This window comes from Aulonocara sp. 'chitande type north' Nkhata Bay, linkage group LG22, assembly GCF_057382095.1.
Source record: "Aulonocara sp. 'chitande type north' Nkhata Bay isolate Kocher_YH1m ecotype deep benthic linkage group LG22, A_spYH_male_GT1.1, whole genome shotgun sequence".
NCBI lineage: Eukaryota > Metazoa > Chordata > Actinopteri > Cichliformes > Cichlidae > Aulonocara > Aulonocara sp. 'chitande type north' Nkhata Bay.
Window position 1 is genome coordinate 11,298,505 of NC_141364.1, and position 17,138 is coordinate 11,315,642.

Sequence of the window (17,138 nt, forward strand, 5' to 3'; positions counted from 1 at the left end):
GTCAAGTCTTTATGTCAGTTAATTGCATATAAATGACACGGAAATGATGATGGATGCTGCTCACTGCTGAAAATATATCCAGTGATTCTCTGCCCTTTACATTTTAACATTCAAACTTACCATTAATGTTTTGACAAAAGCTAAAAAAAGAGAAAAGATGCCTTCTCTGCCATAACAACACCAGGATTAAGCCAGCCTGCCTGCAGGTATACAGCAGCTCTTTGCAGGCGGGGGCCCTCCATGGGGCTCATTCCAGACCCTCCTGGCGTTGGCCCCTAATGATGTGTAATGGGGCCTCCTGCGACCGATCCTAACCCCAGGACCTCCTGCTAATCACCGTGGCTACTAATGAGATGGAGAGACATGAAAGGGCTCGTTAGAAGACCATCCCTTTAATGCCAGCCTATTATTAGCCACTTACCAAATCATTAGTCTCCAAATTGCAATTATGCTTTAAAATAGGAGGAAAAAGTGAAAAGAAGAGTCAAAAAGAGTCCTTGAAAGACTGGAAATCTGTCACAGATAGATATGACTGACAGTGTGTTCCACCTTTTAGTTCAATGTTCAGCTTAAATGGATTTGAACATTCGAGGAAGGGCAATCATATTTGCTGCCAAAATCATGGGTTTATTGTGTAAGGAATTCAGTGTTGTAAGTAAATGTTTTATAAAGTAGAAGAGCGCCTTTATCACCCACCCTGCGTCTTACGCATCTCCGGCCAGTACTCTTGCGAGATGATAAATTAGCTGCTGTTTTTAGACAACTGATGCTGTGCATGGACACATTTGAAAAAAAAAAATCATGAAACATTTTTGTAAATATTTAAACCCAGACAAGTCCTACTAACAACTTTATGTAGCACAAGACTAAAAAAAAAAAAAAGGCCTCCCAAATTCTGAAATTCGGAGCACATATCTCAGACAGTGTCAATATCCAAGGAGAACTGATTTCCACTACATAGATACATTTAAAAAGCTGGAAACAGCATGCTACAATGAAGCCGATTGGTCCAAAGTTGTTGGCACTGATATTAGCACACTGGAGGGGCTTCTCCAAGAAATTTACCAAGGTTTGGCCCCCGCAGATCAGAATCAGCTCCTCCAATTTTGGAGTCTATCCAAGCTGTTGTAGAGCAAGATGTGGGGTACAATCTGGACAAGTGGGCAGTCTATCATAGGGCCATGCATTGATTTCTGTTTAGATAAATCAAGTAACCTAACATGCACATCTTTGCAATTCCTTTAATCTTCTTAGGACGTTCAAAACATACTGAAAACAAGAATCTGGTCTAACGAGACAAGAAAAGAATCAGATTTATGTCTTAAAATATTTTATTTACACTGTAAAACAAATACATTTAAAACATCACACAAATAAATTCCCTACTTCTTAAAAAGAAAAACCATATGTACATGATAAAACATTTCTAGATAGACCTCAATCATGTGGTCCAAATTAGGTCAAGTCAGATCAGATGAATGTCGCTAGTGGCGTAACGGATTAAATATTTGAACACACGAGCTGAACAAGGGAAGATTAAGTGTGCAAGTCATCGAGTAAAAGAGTAGCAGGATCTTCAGTGGTGTGTTTTGCTGGTGATTTATGCTCAACCACAAAATGGGCACAGGTGGGGAGACGTCTCATAATCCTGAAACCACCCAGAGTTTTGCCACTAGCTTCGTTTTTCTCAGTCTTATTGTGAAGTGAAACACTGAAAGTTAAAGGTCAGTTCTGCCTCCTCACTGCCTCTGTAGCAGCTGGGAGAAAAACTTGGACTCCCAGCCAGCTTTTCATCTTCATTCAGTTAGTGCGCTGCATCATCAGTGGTCCAGGAAGTTGAAGATGCTCCTCTGAGACCCTTTGGTCTGTCCTGCAGGTTTGTTCTCTCTGCAGACCCTCTTTGCTGCTGGATTCGCTGCCCCCATCTGCCCCCTCTTCTTCATCGTCTGAGGAACAAACATCAGTTTGTCTTTTTACAAAACTGCCGTACAAAATAAAACAATATACCGGCTAGTGACTGCATGTGCACTGGGACTGACAGTGTAAAAGTCAGCCTTTAATCTACTGTTAGAAATGTGGGCTTTGCCGCCACATAGTGTCCAATATTGAGAATACACCAGATACCATGACTTCACCCAGCACATTCACATGACTCTCATACTTAAGAGAAGCCCCGAGCTCTGTGGAAAACATTTCGTTTCTGCATTTATTTTAGAATAGCGAGACCTCACTAAAGAGACAAGCAGACAGAGTTGGGAAATGACACTTTAAGGAGAGCAGCCTGATTTCTAAGGCCACCTGTGCTTGTTAGGAGATGGGAAAGTTTGCTGTTGTGTGACTATTAAAAGAAGACAAAAGTATCTTTTTAAAAAACTGAAATTTCTAGATTTTTTTTTAAACCATCACACAATAAGAATTATTTGAAATGTGTCCATAATTGTTCCTCTTCTGAAGTTCCCCTAGACTTTCAGGCGCCAACGACTTTAGACCAGTCGCACTTATTGTGAAATCTTTTGAACTCCTTGAGGTAATAACGCATTTGCTGCCTTTCCCGATTTCTTGAATTAAAACAATCTTGCAAAGAAGAGTGGGACAAAATTCCTCCACAGTGATGTGATTCCTGCTGCAATACAATTTCCTGTCCATCCATCTAAACCTTTGGTGGCCTCCCCAAAGCTTCTAAAGGCTGAGTAAACATTCCCCCTGAATTTGACCATATTTTTATTCATGGTGGCTTCAACTGTAACAGACATCTCTGCTTATCAAATGGTCAGAATTTACAGGAAATTGTAGAGATTTTTGTCAAATCAAGGTGGGGTGTCATGCAGATTTTAGATCCTTGACCCAACACAGCTGATATAAATGGCTAAATTAGCTCCTCAACATGTGTTGAAGTTCTCCAGAGGACTGGTAATGAACTAATCATTTGATTCAGTTGTGTTGACCCAGGGTGAGATCTAAACCCTGCAGTTCCCAAACTGAATATAAAAAGTTTTCTGGACTCTGGAAATTGAAATGCACGATGTCAGTTAAATTTAATACTATATTTTTTTAAAACCACCTTTGTTATTGTTATAATTAGTTGTATGTTACATTAATCAGCCTGTGAGTTAAAGTGGTTTAAAGAGGTTAATCGACTTCTTGATGCATGCTATATCATCCAGGTAAGTAAATCTCCAAAAGTTGATTCTGTTCAACTATTGAGTCAGTTCCTTAATCTTGATAGAGTTAAGATCAAGGAACTGACCTCCCAGCCTATTATTTCCTCAGTGGGCTGGTTTCAGTCATTATGCAAATGTACTGTTTATAAGATTGGGGAAACCTGCAGTCAGCTGAGGCTGAAGAAGTCACTTGGATGAGTGACGAAACGTCCAGATGAACAGAATCAACTTTTGGAGAGGTTAATCGACTGTTTTTCCAGTTTCCACTTAGTACATTTACAACATTTTTCCTCGGGAGTCACTAATGTCTCATGAAAAAGACATCGATTGGAGGTCATGTGACTTTCATGGTTATTAACAAGATTTCACAATGCAAGAAAAAGTGTCTTCTGTGTTTCATTTGTTTTATTTTTAAAGGCAGTTTAAGGGTTGATTTAAGTACTTAATCATTGCAAAGAGCAATTCAAGCCTTATTTTGCATTTTAAGACTGAACCGATTGAAGCCAGAGGGGCCTGCAGGAATGCTGGACTATTGTTTTACAAATTAGCAGTGAGGGTCATTGCATGCTGCTGCTGTGGGCCACTGATCCTTGACGTCAGGCAGAATATTCATCAGTAGGACATATGCTCATTAAATGGTCACACAGGACAGGACTGGTTCCCAGAGTTTCATTGTTTTTGCAGCAACACTTCATAACAGTGCATATAGTGGAGACATGCACTTTTATACTTAATCTGAATAAGTGCTTTACATTTTGCTTTTTTTTATCCATTTAAAAATTAGTTCCTTTTGTTAAGTGAGATTTTGAGTTCAGCTCTAGTTCTGCTAATTTACAAGTATAACCTTGGTTCAACCTGAATTTTCAACTATTTAAACAGTTATTTTTATTCATGTACTGACCTCTCCGGTTTTGTTTAAACCTGATTAAAAATCAAACAAAACAAGCAGTTTGAAGGCTTCACCGCAGGCTACAGATTCTCATTTTAACAGTTTTGGGGGAATTTGACAGAAAATTTTATTCATGACTGATCCATGATTATTTAAAAAAAAAAAAAAGACTAAAAATAACTACAGCAGTAAAACTGCAGCCATATTAACTTACATAACACAACTGAGCCTATTCAGTGTACATGAAGAGTGGGGCTGAGTGTTTGGGAGTGTAAAATGAAGTACTCTTTGAACATTCTGCTGAACTTCTGTCACGTGTACTCATGAAATGGGTTTTATTAATAGTTGGGTTTTTTTTTAGCATCATAATTCTGACTCACCTGTTTCTGTGGAGCCTCTGATGAGTTAACCTTCTCAGGAGAGAGTGTTTGGAAGAGGAATCCACGGCTGTTTCTGGGGGCCAGAGGATTTCCCTCTGAGATGGAAGCCAGCTTCTGGAGGACGGACTGAGGCTGACTCAGGAGAGAACCTCTCCTCACCTGGGAGAAACACAGATCTTAGACCGGCCTTGTGCAGATTATGGACGAACACATGATGAAGTCTTGCAAACACCCACTGTGTGACAGTTTAAAATATTTGTTTTATTTAGTAAAAAGCAATAACTAAACATCTTTTTGCCATTTAGCCTTTTCTTTATAGGACAGCATGGAGAAGAGAAGAAAGCAGTGACAGAGTGGGGCAGACTCTAACACTGTTCACGCCGTGATTAATGTTGAATTCTTTGTACATTGTTACACAGACAACAAAAAGCAGGTATTATTTAGACTTTTAAAAAAAATTAAAAGAAAGAAAAGTTATTCACAGGGTGTTTGAATTACCTGTAAAGGCTGAGAGGGCCTCTGGAAGGGATTGAGAGCTGCTGCTGTCTTCTTCTCTGGTTGTGGTGCCACAGGCGGCTCTGGTTTAAACAGTTACACAGTTAGCTTAAGTAAAGCACCAGTTTATTTAACAAGAATGACGTGGTTGTGCATGTGTTGCATATGAATTCCTTAAGTGTTTTCATGTTGAATTAAGTACAGAAAAACTTCATACTTTTAAGTGCAAACAGTTCAAACACCCTTTAAATATGATTCATATCTCAATGTAGAACTTTGTTTTGTGACGATACGAAGCAGCCAGTTAAATAAATAAAAGATCTAGCTACTGATTACATTCCTTTTTTTTTCTTTTACAGAACGTGAATTTCTGTAGCTGTTTCTGCGAATGGTCAAGTTTTGTTTGCTGGGACACATGTTGGTGTTTTCAGTGCCGTCGTTACTACAGCCATGTAGCACATTATCTGAATCTACCCATCTATCCAACTGTACTCCCAACTTTCAACACTGAGTAGATGAAAATGTATGTTTCTTATATTTTCTATTAACAATTCAGAAACAAACTGAAAAACTACACTAATCTTGGGGGTCATTAAATTATCCTTTTTGAAATAGTTTAAAATACCAACTTTAAAACCTTTCTTGACTTTATGATTTAAACCCTCTGTATTCTTCATAGGTCCTAAAGTCCTCAGATTGGCTTCTTGTTGTTTGGCTTTATTCTACAGTTTGACTGTGTGTCTTAACTACTACCATTAATTAATTCACATATTTTTCTTTTTTAATCTTTTATTTTTCCTGCTATGCAAGACAGTTGTGCCAATAACTGCTGGACAAAAGCTCCTCTGGGTGTTTTTAAGTAGATGGGATTCTACTCATGGGGACTTTTATCAAACTAACCTTTTCTTTGCAGAGTCTTGGCAGTCAGTTTTTTGGCAAGTTTCATGAATTGGCTGTCTTCCTCTCCAATCTTCTCATCATCTGGATCCAATTCCAAATCCTCTCCTTTTTTGGCTTTCTGTTCAGACTGTGAGAAGAGTGACAAAAGAATGAACACAAAACAGCAGCAGCCCTCACAGAGGAGGCCAATTCATAAGGCGCACACAGCCCATCTCTAAGAAATCCTTTTAACAGAACTTGGCGAAAACCATCACACTTTTTTTTCTTCAAATGTATATTTTTCCATTAGTGCCACCTCCTTCATGTGTGTGTGCAAAAAAACTGCAAACCATAAAACCCACCTGTTCCCTGAGCCACTGCTCTCTCTCCAGTCTCTCTATCCGTCTTTGGACCTCAGCCTGGTCCACATCATCCTCTTCCTCCCAGTCTTCCTCGCCCTCGGCTCCAGTTCTCTCCATGCTGAAACCATCATCTGGACCAAAAATTACAATTAAAATCTCTCAATGACAAATGTGTACAGTTAGACCCAATAATCAGAAGAAATCATCACTTGTCATATTTAGGATGCTTTGATTAAAATAAGTAATTTAGTTATCTTTTACTTACTGTCTTGTGCTAGATGCTAAAAAAATATTTTGTCCTGACAGTATTAAAGTTGCAATTAACTGAATACAGATAATGCTGCTAAATTCTTATAAAACCTGAAACAAATAGCTAATAATGTTTTTATTCATTTAGATTTGTGCATTTTATTACTGCTGTTACTCCAATTGAGTCCTACCAACACTCATTATCGGTATTTGGTAATCCAGGCATCTAATCGTTCATCCTGTAAACTCACCAATGTTCTTCCATCGGAAGCGACGCGCTCGTCCAGGACCGTCAGAGTGCAAGTCTCCATCAGCCAGGTAGCGCTCCTGATACAGCCTCAGGCGACGCTTGTCATCATCCAAAATCTGCTTCCTGTAAGAACAAGAGACGCATTTTAACAACTTTTACATCGTTTTTGTGCCACAGGTTCATCTCCAGCTTGATGTACTTCACACAAAAGACATTTTATAAATCAATTAGTCTTTGCTCACATGTGGATCTTGTTGACTTGGTTTTGCAGCTCTTCGTCAGAGGGAAGGTCTTCCAGAAGCTCCTCTTCCTCATACTCGCTCCCTCTGTCGCCGTCCTCATCATCGCTGCCTAGATCACTACCAGACAGCTCGGCCTCCGAGTCCACATAGTCGGTCAGTCGCCTGCCAAGGAGATCCAAGAAACCATTCAAGCTGTGTTGCAGGTGTGGATTAGCAGTGAAAATTAAGCATTTCTACAGTTTGCAAATTGATGGTTAGCGGCCAATGACCTAATTCAAATGGCAAAAATAAAATCTAATAGTTTTTAAGTGAGAATCTTTGCATTAACTTAAAAAAAAAAAAAAAAGCACTCTTTTCCATCAGTCAGTGAAGTTTAAACAACTTTCAAAGCCAGAAACAACATCCAACACATTTATCTGTTGGTCTCTAAACTGCATAAAAAGGCCTGCTGCTCAGATCAATTTTGCACAGACATTTAGTTAGGCCACAATGAAAAGTATTATTCAATTCTGTACTTATTTATAAGAAGGGCTGCTTTATTCAACAAAGCATCATGTTTGCTGGATTACATCCAAATACAGACGTATTTTACTGCCACCAAAAATCTTCCCACAGCAGGATTTGGCCACAACACTCTGCCACTTTCCATCGATCACGTTGCATGAAAGCACTTTCACTTACATTTTCTTCTTTTTTTTCGCCCGTGGCGCGAACACACCCTCCAGTTCCTCCTCTTCCACCTCATTGTTTTCCTCTTCGCTGGCATCTGCTTCATCTTCCTCATCATTTTCCTCCTCCTCTCCATCATTACCATCATCATCATCGTTGTCCTCCTTTACACCCACAAGACATTTTTAATACTTTAGTAATTGCATTATATATTTAACCCAAAAAAAAAATCCAAAGCACTTGAAGTGTTTTTTGTTTGTTTCTTTGTTTACCTGCTCACTCTCAACATCTGATAGGAGCCGGAACTCGCAGTCCTCCTCTTCTTCCTCCTCCTCCTCCTGCTGCTCTCTAGCCTCTAACTTCTTTCTACTTAATAGTGTAAAATCAAAGTGAAAATCTTACATTGCAAGTAAATATTTCAGTTATTATTCCTATAATCCTCTAATCAAAGCAGTTTGGGGGTAATGAGGGAGAGGAGCAGCTTAAAGGATCACGGAAACTAATCAAACTTTAGAGATTATTAACAAAACCAGAAAATGATACTGACGATATTTGTACCGTACCTGTCTTGTGATGGTGAAGCTGTGTGAGTAGAACCTAAATGTGGCAGCAAATGAAAAAGGATTGTGTAAAAACATGAGCTGTAGAGGAAGTGACAAAAAAAATTGCAATGATGCAATGTCATTTATAAAAAAGCAGAAATGCACACCACTCTTACCTGGACTCGAAAATTTGCCTGAACATAGACCCAGCAGCTGATCCATAGTATTTTCAGAGTCTTCATCGTCTTCTCCCTCTTTCCTTTTCTTTGTATGCTCCCCTTCAGCTTGTGTCGGTGGAAACGCTCCTGAGCACAGCCCAAGCAGCTCATCCTCCTGTGTTGCTCCAACGCCCTCTCCCCCTATGGAGTTGCTCTTCCCTGATCCAAAACCACCTGAACACAACCCCAACAGCTCCCCCATGTGTGCATCCATTGCATTTTCATCCAGGCTGCCCAAGATCAGCTGCCTCTTGTGAGAGGTGGGTGCACCGGGGCGCGGCCCCACATTTAGAAAACCATCTGCGTCAAGTAACTGGGACTGAGCATCATCTTCAAGCGAAAAACGACCCTGAGAGTCACCTGCTAGACCAGGACCAGAAGCAGCTCCATCCAGGGGGCCTGAATCTGCACTGGGAGAAGAAGGTGCGTACAGGTCTTGGGAGTCTTCAACAGGGAGGCAAAGAGAACGCTCGGAGAGCTTGCCTGAACTCTGAAAGAGAATTTTTTAAAAGTAAAATATAAGTACTCATTCTAATGTTGAATGTGTAGTTTGGTTTCTATTTTCTTTTATTCTATTTGTATAAAATGCACTTGCAGATGAGCTCTTGGTTATTTGCAGATACAGTCTTATTCGTGGATTTTCTCTGAGCCTTATTGATTCGTCAATTTTTTTGGACTTAACTACATATGCATGTATGTAACCAAGGGCATGTTTGGCCCAAATTCAAACCCCTCGTGAAATCTGTCTGATGCTGCAATAATTAGAGTGAATGAAAAACATTTCTTCTCACCTTTGAGGCGGAGCCGAGGAAGCTCGGCCTGAAGAGGCACGGTGAAGGGGAGCGGAAAATGGACGAGTTGAGGACACTTCGTCCTGTGCCACGCTGGTTATTCACTGGTTGGTATGATGTAATCATGGACCCTGGGAGCTCAAAGCTGCTGTTGTGGCTGTTGTCCTTCACCAGGGACAGGGAGTCATCCTCTTCTGGAGACGAGCGGGAGAGGAGAGGAAAAGAGTGTACTTTCAATTTCTCTCAATAACAAAACAAAAAAAAGAGGAAATACGGTCAAACTAAATGGAGCTCTTCCACTTTACCCACCCATCTTACTGCCACTGTCATGTCCAGAAGGCCCAGACCTTCTTACACCATCACTAAAAAAAGAAAAACCAAAAATATTTTTAATTTTATCCATTAAACAAGCTGCTGCAGGTGACATCTTGCAGCCAAATATAAGAGACTTTAAAAGTGCTTCTACAAAACTGCAAACATACCCGGTGCGCGAGGAAGAGTTTCCAGGGAACAGCATGAGAGTGCCATCTGTGTTAATGAGGTCGGGAGTTGGCGAGGGTCCGATCAGTGCCACTGGAGAAGGGCTCCTCATACTCTGAGCCATGCTGCCTTCTTCCTCTTCATCTTCATTGTCCTTCACATCGTCTTCTTCACCATCACCACCTCCCAATAAGTCATCGACACCCTGAGGAACAGAAGAACAGCTTGATGCAAGTGCAAAGAGGGTAAAAGCAAAAATTTGTGCAGCGTAACAAAATCATCCACGTACTTCTTCCTCCTCTGACTCATCCGTCATGTCTTCCTCCTCCTCTTCATCCTCCCCACAGTCTTCGTTGTCTAGGCGATTCAGCTCGGCCTTGCGCACCCTCTCCTCTTTTCTCCGTTGGGCCATGGCGAGCTGCAGGCGCTGCTTCAGAGTCAGCAGCTTCTCTCCTACACAGAGATGAGCAAGGGAGTCATATCATTTCCAGCTGATCCACGTGTAGTTGTGGTTAATGATTGTAAACGTAAGCCCATCATAACTACTTATATTCAATCAATTATATAATCTAAAGTGAAATGATGACACTCACAGAAATGCTAAACAATTTAAAATTGTATAATTTCTATCTCTTCTACATATCCAGACCTGGTTTAGTGGTCACAGGCTCCTCTGCTCCTTCTTTGACAGTCACAGTGAGAGACTCCGTGTGCAGCTCCTCCTGGCCAGATGGGGTGCTGTCCTTACGGATGATGTCAAGCTGCAAAGTGCGCTCCCCTTGGGGTCGTGTGGGTGCAATAATGTGACGCAGATAACGCTCCTTCAGAGCCTCCACACCTAGTTGAAGAAGAGGAGAGGTAAGAGAGGTTTTCTTTGGCACAGAAGACATCGGGCCTTGCTTTTGATGAGGACAAAAATTTTGTAGTGCACAACACTTCGTTTGATCTCACATCATGTTTCAAAGGATTTAAAACTGCATCTGGGACATGTTATGAGGTCCTGAGAGAAGGACAGTATGTTCTAATTGTTTTCTGCCTTCCCAAACCATAGAGCGCTCAGCCATGTGTTCAGATTTCTGCTGCTCAGAACAATAAACATGATAAAAACAAAGAGGAAGGATGTTGCCAGTGTAGCTAGATGAAATGAAGTAACATCGTGCACATATTTTTCCTGGGAAAAGTTGCCTGCTAGTACTTCTTTCCCCCGTGAGATTATGCACATTTTGAAGTCAAATCACCTAATTTATCACAGTGACCATGGCAAAGGATCAAAAGGCTTGATTCTCCATGTCTTCTTGCTGAGATTGGGAAATATTTGTGACTCACCAGGATTAAGCTGTGGAGGGTCGAGCTGTACAAAAGCTCCATCATCTGGACACAATTTTGCAATAGGAGGCGGATCCAGTCCCAACTCCTTTAGTCTGGTCAATTTGTCTTTCTTCGGTTTGGTAGGCTGCTGTACCGAGGGCTCTGTTGTAGCTGAATCAGCACTCAAACACTGAGGAACTGCAGGATCAACCACAGCCCTAGATACAGTCTCTTTCTGCAGGGTTTCAGAGTCAGATGTTGCTGCAGTTGGATTTTGTGGTAAAGGAGCAGCTGAGGTTTCCTCTCCTGAGTCAGATGCAGGCTTGTCTTCAGCATCAGCTGTGACCGAGTCCTGCAGACTCTCAGAGAGGTAAAGCATTGGGCCTGACTCCTGCTCAGGATCCGAGGTAACCGAAGTTTCTCCGGCCTGGTTGAGGTTCTGCTTTTGCGGGGATGAGGTTGCTGCTGGCTGAAGTAAAGGCTGGATTTGATTGGGCGACATATCCAAAGAAGAGTTACAGTCCTGCTCAGTGGATGGCAGTTTGCTGGGTGGGTTTACAGAAGGTGGAGGAGCTGACGGTGTCTCCAACATCATTTCTGAGTACTTTGCAGATCTAAAAGCAGAAAGAGTTTTATAAATGTAAAGATTTTACTTTGACAGAATCAAAGTACAGTTACTTAAATCTGCACTTGTGTGAAATGAGCAGGTCCAGCGGCCATCCTTACATGACTTGTGTCTGACCTGAAATGTGTTAAATGTCATGTTAGTATTTACTTCAACAATGCCATGACAGGACCCTCTGGCCTTGCTCTCTTCTTAAAGAACTGGTCGATGGTCTTTGGCTCGGGGATGTGGTAGGGCAGGCCAAGAGAAGACTCTAAAAAGGCAGAAGAATGCAGTTTTAGTAGCAGATAAGTCATTAAATTACACCTGTCAACATCTATGCAATAATCTCCACAGAAAATATTTACAATGTTTCACTTGTTATTGATTCTAGTGGCTTGAATAAGTGAAAAATTATCCACCTTTACCAAAGTCAACATCAGATGGTGAAATTCATTCCATTTTCTTTAAATGAAATTAGCAATTAAGGTTTAGAATAAACTAAAACCTTAAAGATGCATCTACTTCAGTTATTTATAATAAAGTCTGCACTGCAGTGTAAATACACAGGAGAAACAGCAAGATGGGCACCATGAGAAGATTTTAAAGTACGGGAAAACCAGAAAAACCAGAAATGTTTGCAAGTATGGAAAGAAAACTAGAATACCATCCTCTATTCAAATTATTACCCACAATAAAACTTTATGGGTTAAATAAACGTGTCTTATCAACTGACCTCTGATCAGCCTCTGAGACTCACTGTGGAGCTGCTTCATCGCCTCTTTGCTGGCACGTGCAGCCTTTCTCTCCTGAAAGAGTCACATAGTGGCAATGACAAACTGCTTACAATTTAAAGTAATTATTTATTTATTTTCTGATTTTGCATACCGCACGCTGGGGCTTCTCTGGCACCTCTTCATCCTCCTCCTCATTGGAGAGGGGATCCTGTAGTAACATAGAAACAAAAGGACACAATGCCCAACATGGTCCAACTATTCTCACCACAACATTAAATCAAAGTGTTACAATAAAATTGAAGGATTTAAATTTATCTCAAGTCACTGACATAAATTCAACAGCTGTTTTAATTTTTCTTAAGGAAATAAGTCAAAGGCCAAACATAAATGATACCAATTCCAAATGTTTATCTTTTATAGTGATGGAAAATGGGTGGAGAGCCCCTCTTTTAAACTACTTGATGTTTTTGCACCTTATGTTTTTTCATCTTTTGCTTGACCGCAGCACGGATCGCATCCAGAGACTCTTCTTCCTCATCATCCAGACCATTGTCAAAAAGTTCTGTGTCACCGAGTGGACATCCACTGTCATTCAGGGTCCCAGGATGAGGCATTTCCTGAGGAAATGGGAGTAAAGCTGATTTTAGTTGCACACACATTACCCAAATTGTATGCTGTTTTTATGGCTTCAACATTTTGCACAACACACAAGATCTAAATTTTAAAACTTTGTTCAGTTTGATCTGCAGTTTAAACCTTATTATAGTGCTCGGGGAACCAAAACACAAATGCTTCCACAACAGTAGTTTGATCATCACACTGATGTGGTAGGAAGTGTTTTTCCCCCCTTTCTTCCTGACAACAAAGTTCTTCCAGAAGCAGATCTGTTTACTTGGCCTAGTAGTTGGACATGCACTGAAAGGCATCATCTGACTGGGACATAAAAAAAATAAATACATTTTTTTTAAATGTCAAAGGTTTCCAATTTTGAGATAAAATAATGTTTGAAAAACTAATTTTGACAACACATTTAACACAATCATTTGAGGATTTGTGAGTGCGCCATCTTTGTCTTTTTTCTGGTCACACTGACTTAAATAAAGTGATCGAAAGGCCACATGATTACATTAAAAAAAATCTACTTAAATGGTATATAACTTTTAACATGTAACGTACTTGACATAAAATCTTTCTTCACCTATGTAAGCGTAGTCCACTTTGCTGACAATCATTCACTTTGCGGTTCAAAAACATAATTCTACCTTTTATTGATTTTATTATTTTTAATAATATGTTATAGACCGGGCTGAGACAGTCCACAGGACGGATTATTGCCCATGTGTGTGAGAACCCTTGATGTATCAAACACCAGCCAAAAAGAGTTCAGACACTAAAGAACTCACCTCATCCCTTTCAGAGAACCTCTCCTTCTTCTTCAGCTTTTCCACCGCTTTGCTGCGCTTTTCCTTTTTCTCATGATGTCTCCTGCTCTTCTCTCTTTCCTTCACTTCTTTTGTGGATTTCACTTTCCTCTTCACCACTTTCCCCTCTTCCTCCTCCATTTTTCCACTTTTCTCCTCCTCAGGCTCACTGTCCTCGCTATCAACAGGAGCTCGGCTTATTCTCTTGCACTTCTGTCGTCCCTTTTCCTTCTTAGTCTCCATTTCCTCTCCACTGGAAGCAGATAAGACTAGTGCTTCTGCCATGTGTACGCTGCTATCTGCAGCTGCCGCCTCTTCCTCGCTGTCACTGTCTCTAATGGCATTACGGTGAGGCTTTCTGTGCACCGTGATGTCTTCGTCGTCATCAGAATCTGATAAATAAGACAGCAAAACCAACCAATTTAGAAAATTAGAATAGAGTAGAATGAAAATGGTAGAAAATGGTAGAGTGGTAATCCCAGCTCATATCAATGTGTAATGAAACAAAATACTCGAGTTTGCACTAAACAGTGAGAAAAATAAATTCAAGTAGAATTTTATTCTAATGCATATTTTTGTTTAACCAAAATAAATAAATAAATGAAATAAAAATAAAAAAGGAAGACCAAAACATAAAAGGTATTTTTAAAAATGTACCGGTAATGTCTTTTTGTAATTTAAATAAGAGATTTTCAACATGAAACAGGCCTCTAGGAGTGACTAAACAGATAAGCTGCAAGTTGAGTAGTTTGGAGACAAAGTTAAGAGACAGGTAAAGCAAACTTAATGTGGTTAAAGTGGGAGAGTGGACATATTGGTCACAAAATAAAAAAGGGGGAAATGGAGCTTCAAGGCAGGAGAAAAAGCAGAAGTCAAAAACAACATATGTCCTCAGAGAGTGGTTTGGCTCACAGCCCTGATGAAATTTCTTTGATGGAAGAGAAAAAACATCTTCAGTGAGCACCAAGAGTTCTTATATGCAGGACAATTATATACAGAACACCTTGATATAAACCCTTCTGAAGAAAAACAAATATGAGTCCAGGGAGAGTGAAATACTTCATTATTAAAGTATTTATACTATTTCCTACAGAATTTCCCTTGGACTGATACGTTACTCTTTGCCTTTATTATTTTTCAAATAAATTTGGTCCTTTGGAAACTGGACATCTTTTAGATACTGGTTTGCTTTCATTTATAACCTTTGAATGTATATTTTCTAAAGCACTGCAGCTTTGATTCTTTGGTCAGACTGGCTCATTATGATAACTAGTGTTTCTCTGCCTACTCTGGTGTCACAGGCAGTTGCATAAATGCATACCTCATTTACACAGCCAGAGTGGCTCATTGTTATGCTGCTTTACCTGAACGACCTTCTCTTTTGTTAGAGGTGTCTGTAGCCATCTCCTCTGCTGGTGAGCCCACCCCGCTGTCTGAATCACTCTCTGTTGCAGTCTGGGCCACAACTGGGAGTGCCTCAGCCTGCATACAGTAGCAGACAATACACATGAATTGTTGCTGCATGGGGGGAGTAAAAGGTATTTAGTGGAAAAAAAACTTGAGGTTAAGTATCAACTGAAAAACAGTTCATCTAAGGCAAGGGTAGAAGTTCAGTTTAGGCTACTTGATTGAGATCCATGTAGTGTGGGACTGCTTTTGTTAAATCTAGTAACACTAGGAATTCGTTTCAAATGGAGGGCAACCCAAATTGCTGCATAGCTAATTAAAAAAAAAAAAAAAGTACCCCAGGATAGCATGTTTCTGCATTTGACAAAAACACAGAGGAGAGGGTGTTTACACAGAGGATGGGTGTCACTTTTGTCACTTTGAGCAGCGAAACGCTTGTTCGTTGACAGGACTGGCGCCTTGAAGTAAACCAAACAATGAGCAGCATGTCTGCCTTTCGACGTTTCTAATTATCACCATTCAGGCAACAGATAAGGCTGTCCGTCACCTAGGTCTTACTTTAACAAAAGGATTTAAAATTAAAATGTCAAATTGACACGCTTTAAAGGCCCAGGCCAGTTATCACTATCCAAAAGAGCTGAGCTAAACCTAACCTAGCCAGGAAGCTAGGTGGCTAACGAAATGTGCAGTTAGCATATTTCTTTCGATCTTGCCAATCTCCACCAAACAAAAACGACCCAATCAAACAGAGCGATATATGCAAGTCTAGAAAGGTTAGGCAGATGTTCAAGATAATCACTGACAAACCAAAGCATTGCCTGACCTGTTGTTGAGAAAGCAAGCTCATCTTTGTCCGCTGGCTAGTTTACGTTCTTTTTTTGCAAAATAAACAGGCTCAGACGGTACCTCGTACTCTCGTGTTAGCCACAGAAAAACGTGGACAAGTCAAAGCGACCAGTGGTGCTTCTGTATTTTAATTGACATTTAGTTAGCGTTTAGCCGGAAAAGTTATCTTCCTCCCGCCTGTTCCATACACACCGAATAGAAATTTTGATGTTTCGCGCGCCGTGACAGCTGGCCCACAGTTTTTCGTCACCGGAACGTCAATCACAGTGTTCTCGATTTCCTATTGGTCTGTTTGGCGCAGCTGTCCCGCCTAATTTGACTACGCTGCAATGCAAAAGCGTTTGCTTAATCCCCGGGACCTCTCCGGCGGGTGGGGGTTGTTGCTGGAGAAGAAACAAAAAGGAAAAAATTCCAAATATCAGAACAACTTTAACACTTATTGTAATGGTAATTAATCATAAAGCACAGTTATTGAAAATGCACCGTTTTGCAAATATTCCATTGTCCCGTTGCAAGGAAAATGGCATTGCATAATGGAGTGATATCTTTATTTAATCATTTATCGCTTATTTGTTCTTTAAAGACCTACTACCCAGACATTTCAAAACCATTAAATTTCTCCACATTTTTGTCCATCTACACAGATTTTTCTGTGCAATTCTACTTACAAACCCACTATTCCCCAATCAAGTGTTAAAGTCGGCGCTTTGTTGATACTAATTAATCCAATCCAAGAGTTGTCTGTTTCTCAAAATTAGTTGCATAACCTTGACTTCTGTTAATTAGTATTTTTTCCAGGTTTTTGCAGCTTAATACATTTGTGTCTTTTGCAAGGTTGAATGAAACATTTGGATTTTTAGCAGTATCCCACAGTTTCATTTGTTAGACCAAACAATAACCCCCGAAACTGACACCCCCACCCCCACATCCCCACCCAAAGGCTGATACTCCAGGTTAATCAACAAGCGACATTGATTCTTTAATCAGTTTTTTCAGCTCTGCTATATAGTTGAACAGATGATTCGTAATGATCAATCAACAACTGACACTAACACAATGTTCCACTCCAAATGTACTTACCAATAAGCGAATTTATTTCAACATCTTGCACTCTGAACCACTGCACAGAGAGCAAGAACCAAACTGGAGTCCTACTTCTTGAATGCACATACTTGGCCATTAGGTTTTTATTTCCAATTTACAGCATT

General features: G+C 40.3%; 1 protein-coding gene across 3 annotated transcripts; it reads right to left on the reverse strand.

The window, feature by feature from the left end:
- Nucleotides 1-1,326: 1,326 nt before the first annotated feature.
- On the reverse strand, nt 1,327-16,239 carry clspn (claspin). Of its 3 annotated transcripts, none has more exons than XM_086280783.1 (24): nt 16,123-16,239; nt 15,042-15,159; nt 13,660-14,069; nt 12,730-12,873; nt 12,408-12,464; nt 12,256-12,328; nt 11,691-11,793; nt 10,934-11,529; nt 10,257-10,445; nt 9,897-10,060; nt 9,610-9,812; nt 9,437-9,489; nt 9,128-9,321; nt 8,295-8,826; nt 8,140-8,173; nt 7,849-7,945; nt 7,589-7,740; nt 6,908-7,069; nt 6,667-6,788; nt 6,167-6,297; nt 5,826-5,952; nt 4,929-5,008; nt 4,431-4,589; nt 1,327-1,946 (listed from the first exon to the last, which is right to left on the reverse strand). In XM_086280783.1, exons 2-24 carry the CDS (start codon nt 15,079-15,081, stop codon nt 1,821-1,823), a joined length of 3,948 nt encoding a protein of 1,315 aa, XP_086136909.1. In that variant the 5' UTR covers nt 15,082-15,159; nt 16,123-16,239; the 3' UTR covers nt 1,327-1,820. The 3 variants fall into 3 exon arrangements, with proteins under 3 accessions (XP_086136909.1, XP_086136908.1, XP_086136907.1); XM_086280782.1 differs by lacking the exon at nt 16,123-16,239 and adding an exon at nt 15,908-16,115 and having other exon boundaries at nt 7,849-7,942; XM_086280781.1 differs by lacking the exon at nt 16,123-16,239 and adding an exon at nt 15,908-16,115.
- Between the last annotated feature and the right edge of the window lie 899 nt (nt 16,240-17,138).

Excerpts from the sequence above, each read along its gene's own strand:
- clspn (XM_086280781.1), bottom strand. The coding sequence starts at position 15,931 with ATGAGCTTGCTTTCTCAACAACAG. Across the intron at positions 12,329-12,407 it reads CAGAGAAGCCCCAGCGTGCG|GAGAGAAAGGCTGCACGTGC; the intron begins GTATGCAAAATC and ends TGACTCTTTCAG. Across the intron at positions 7,741-7,848 it reads CAGATGTTGAGAGTGAGCAG|GAGGACAACGATGATGATGA; the intron begins GTAAACAAAGAA and ends GTGGGTGTAAAG.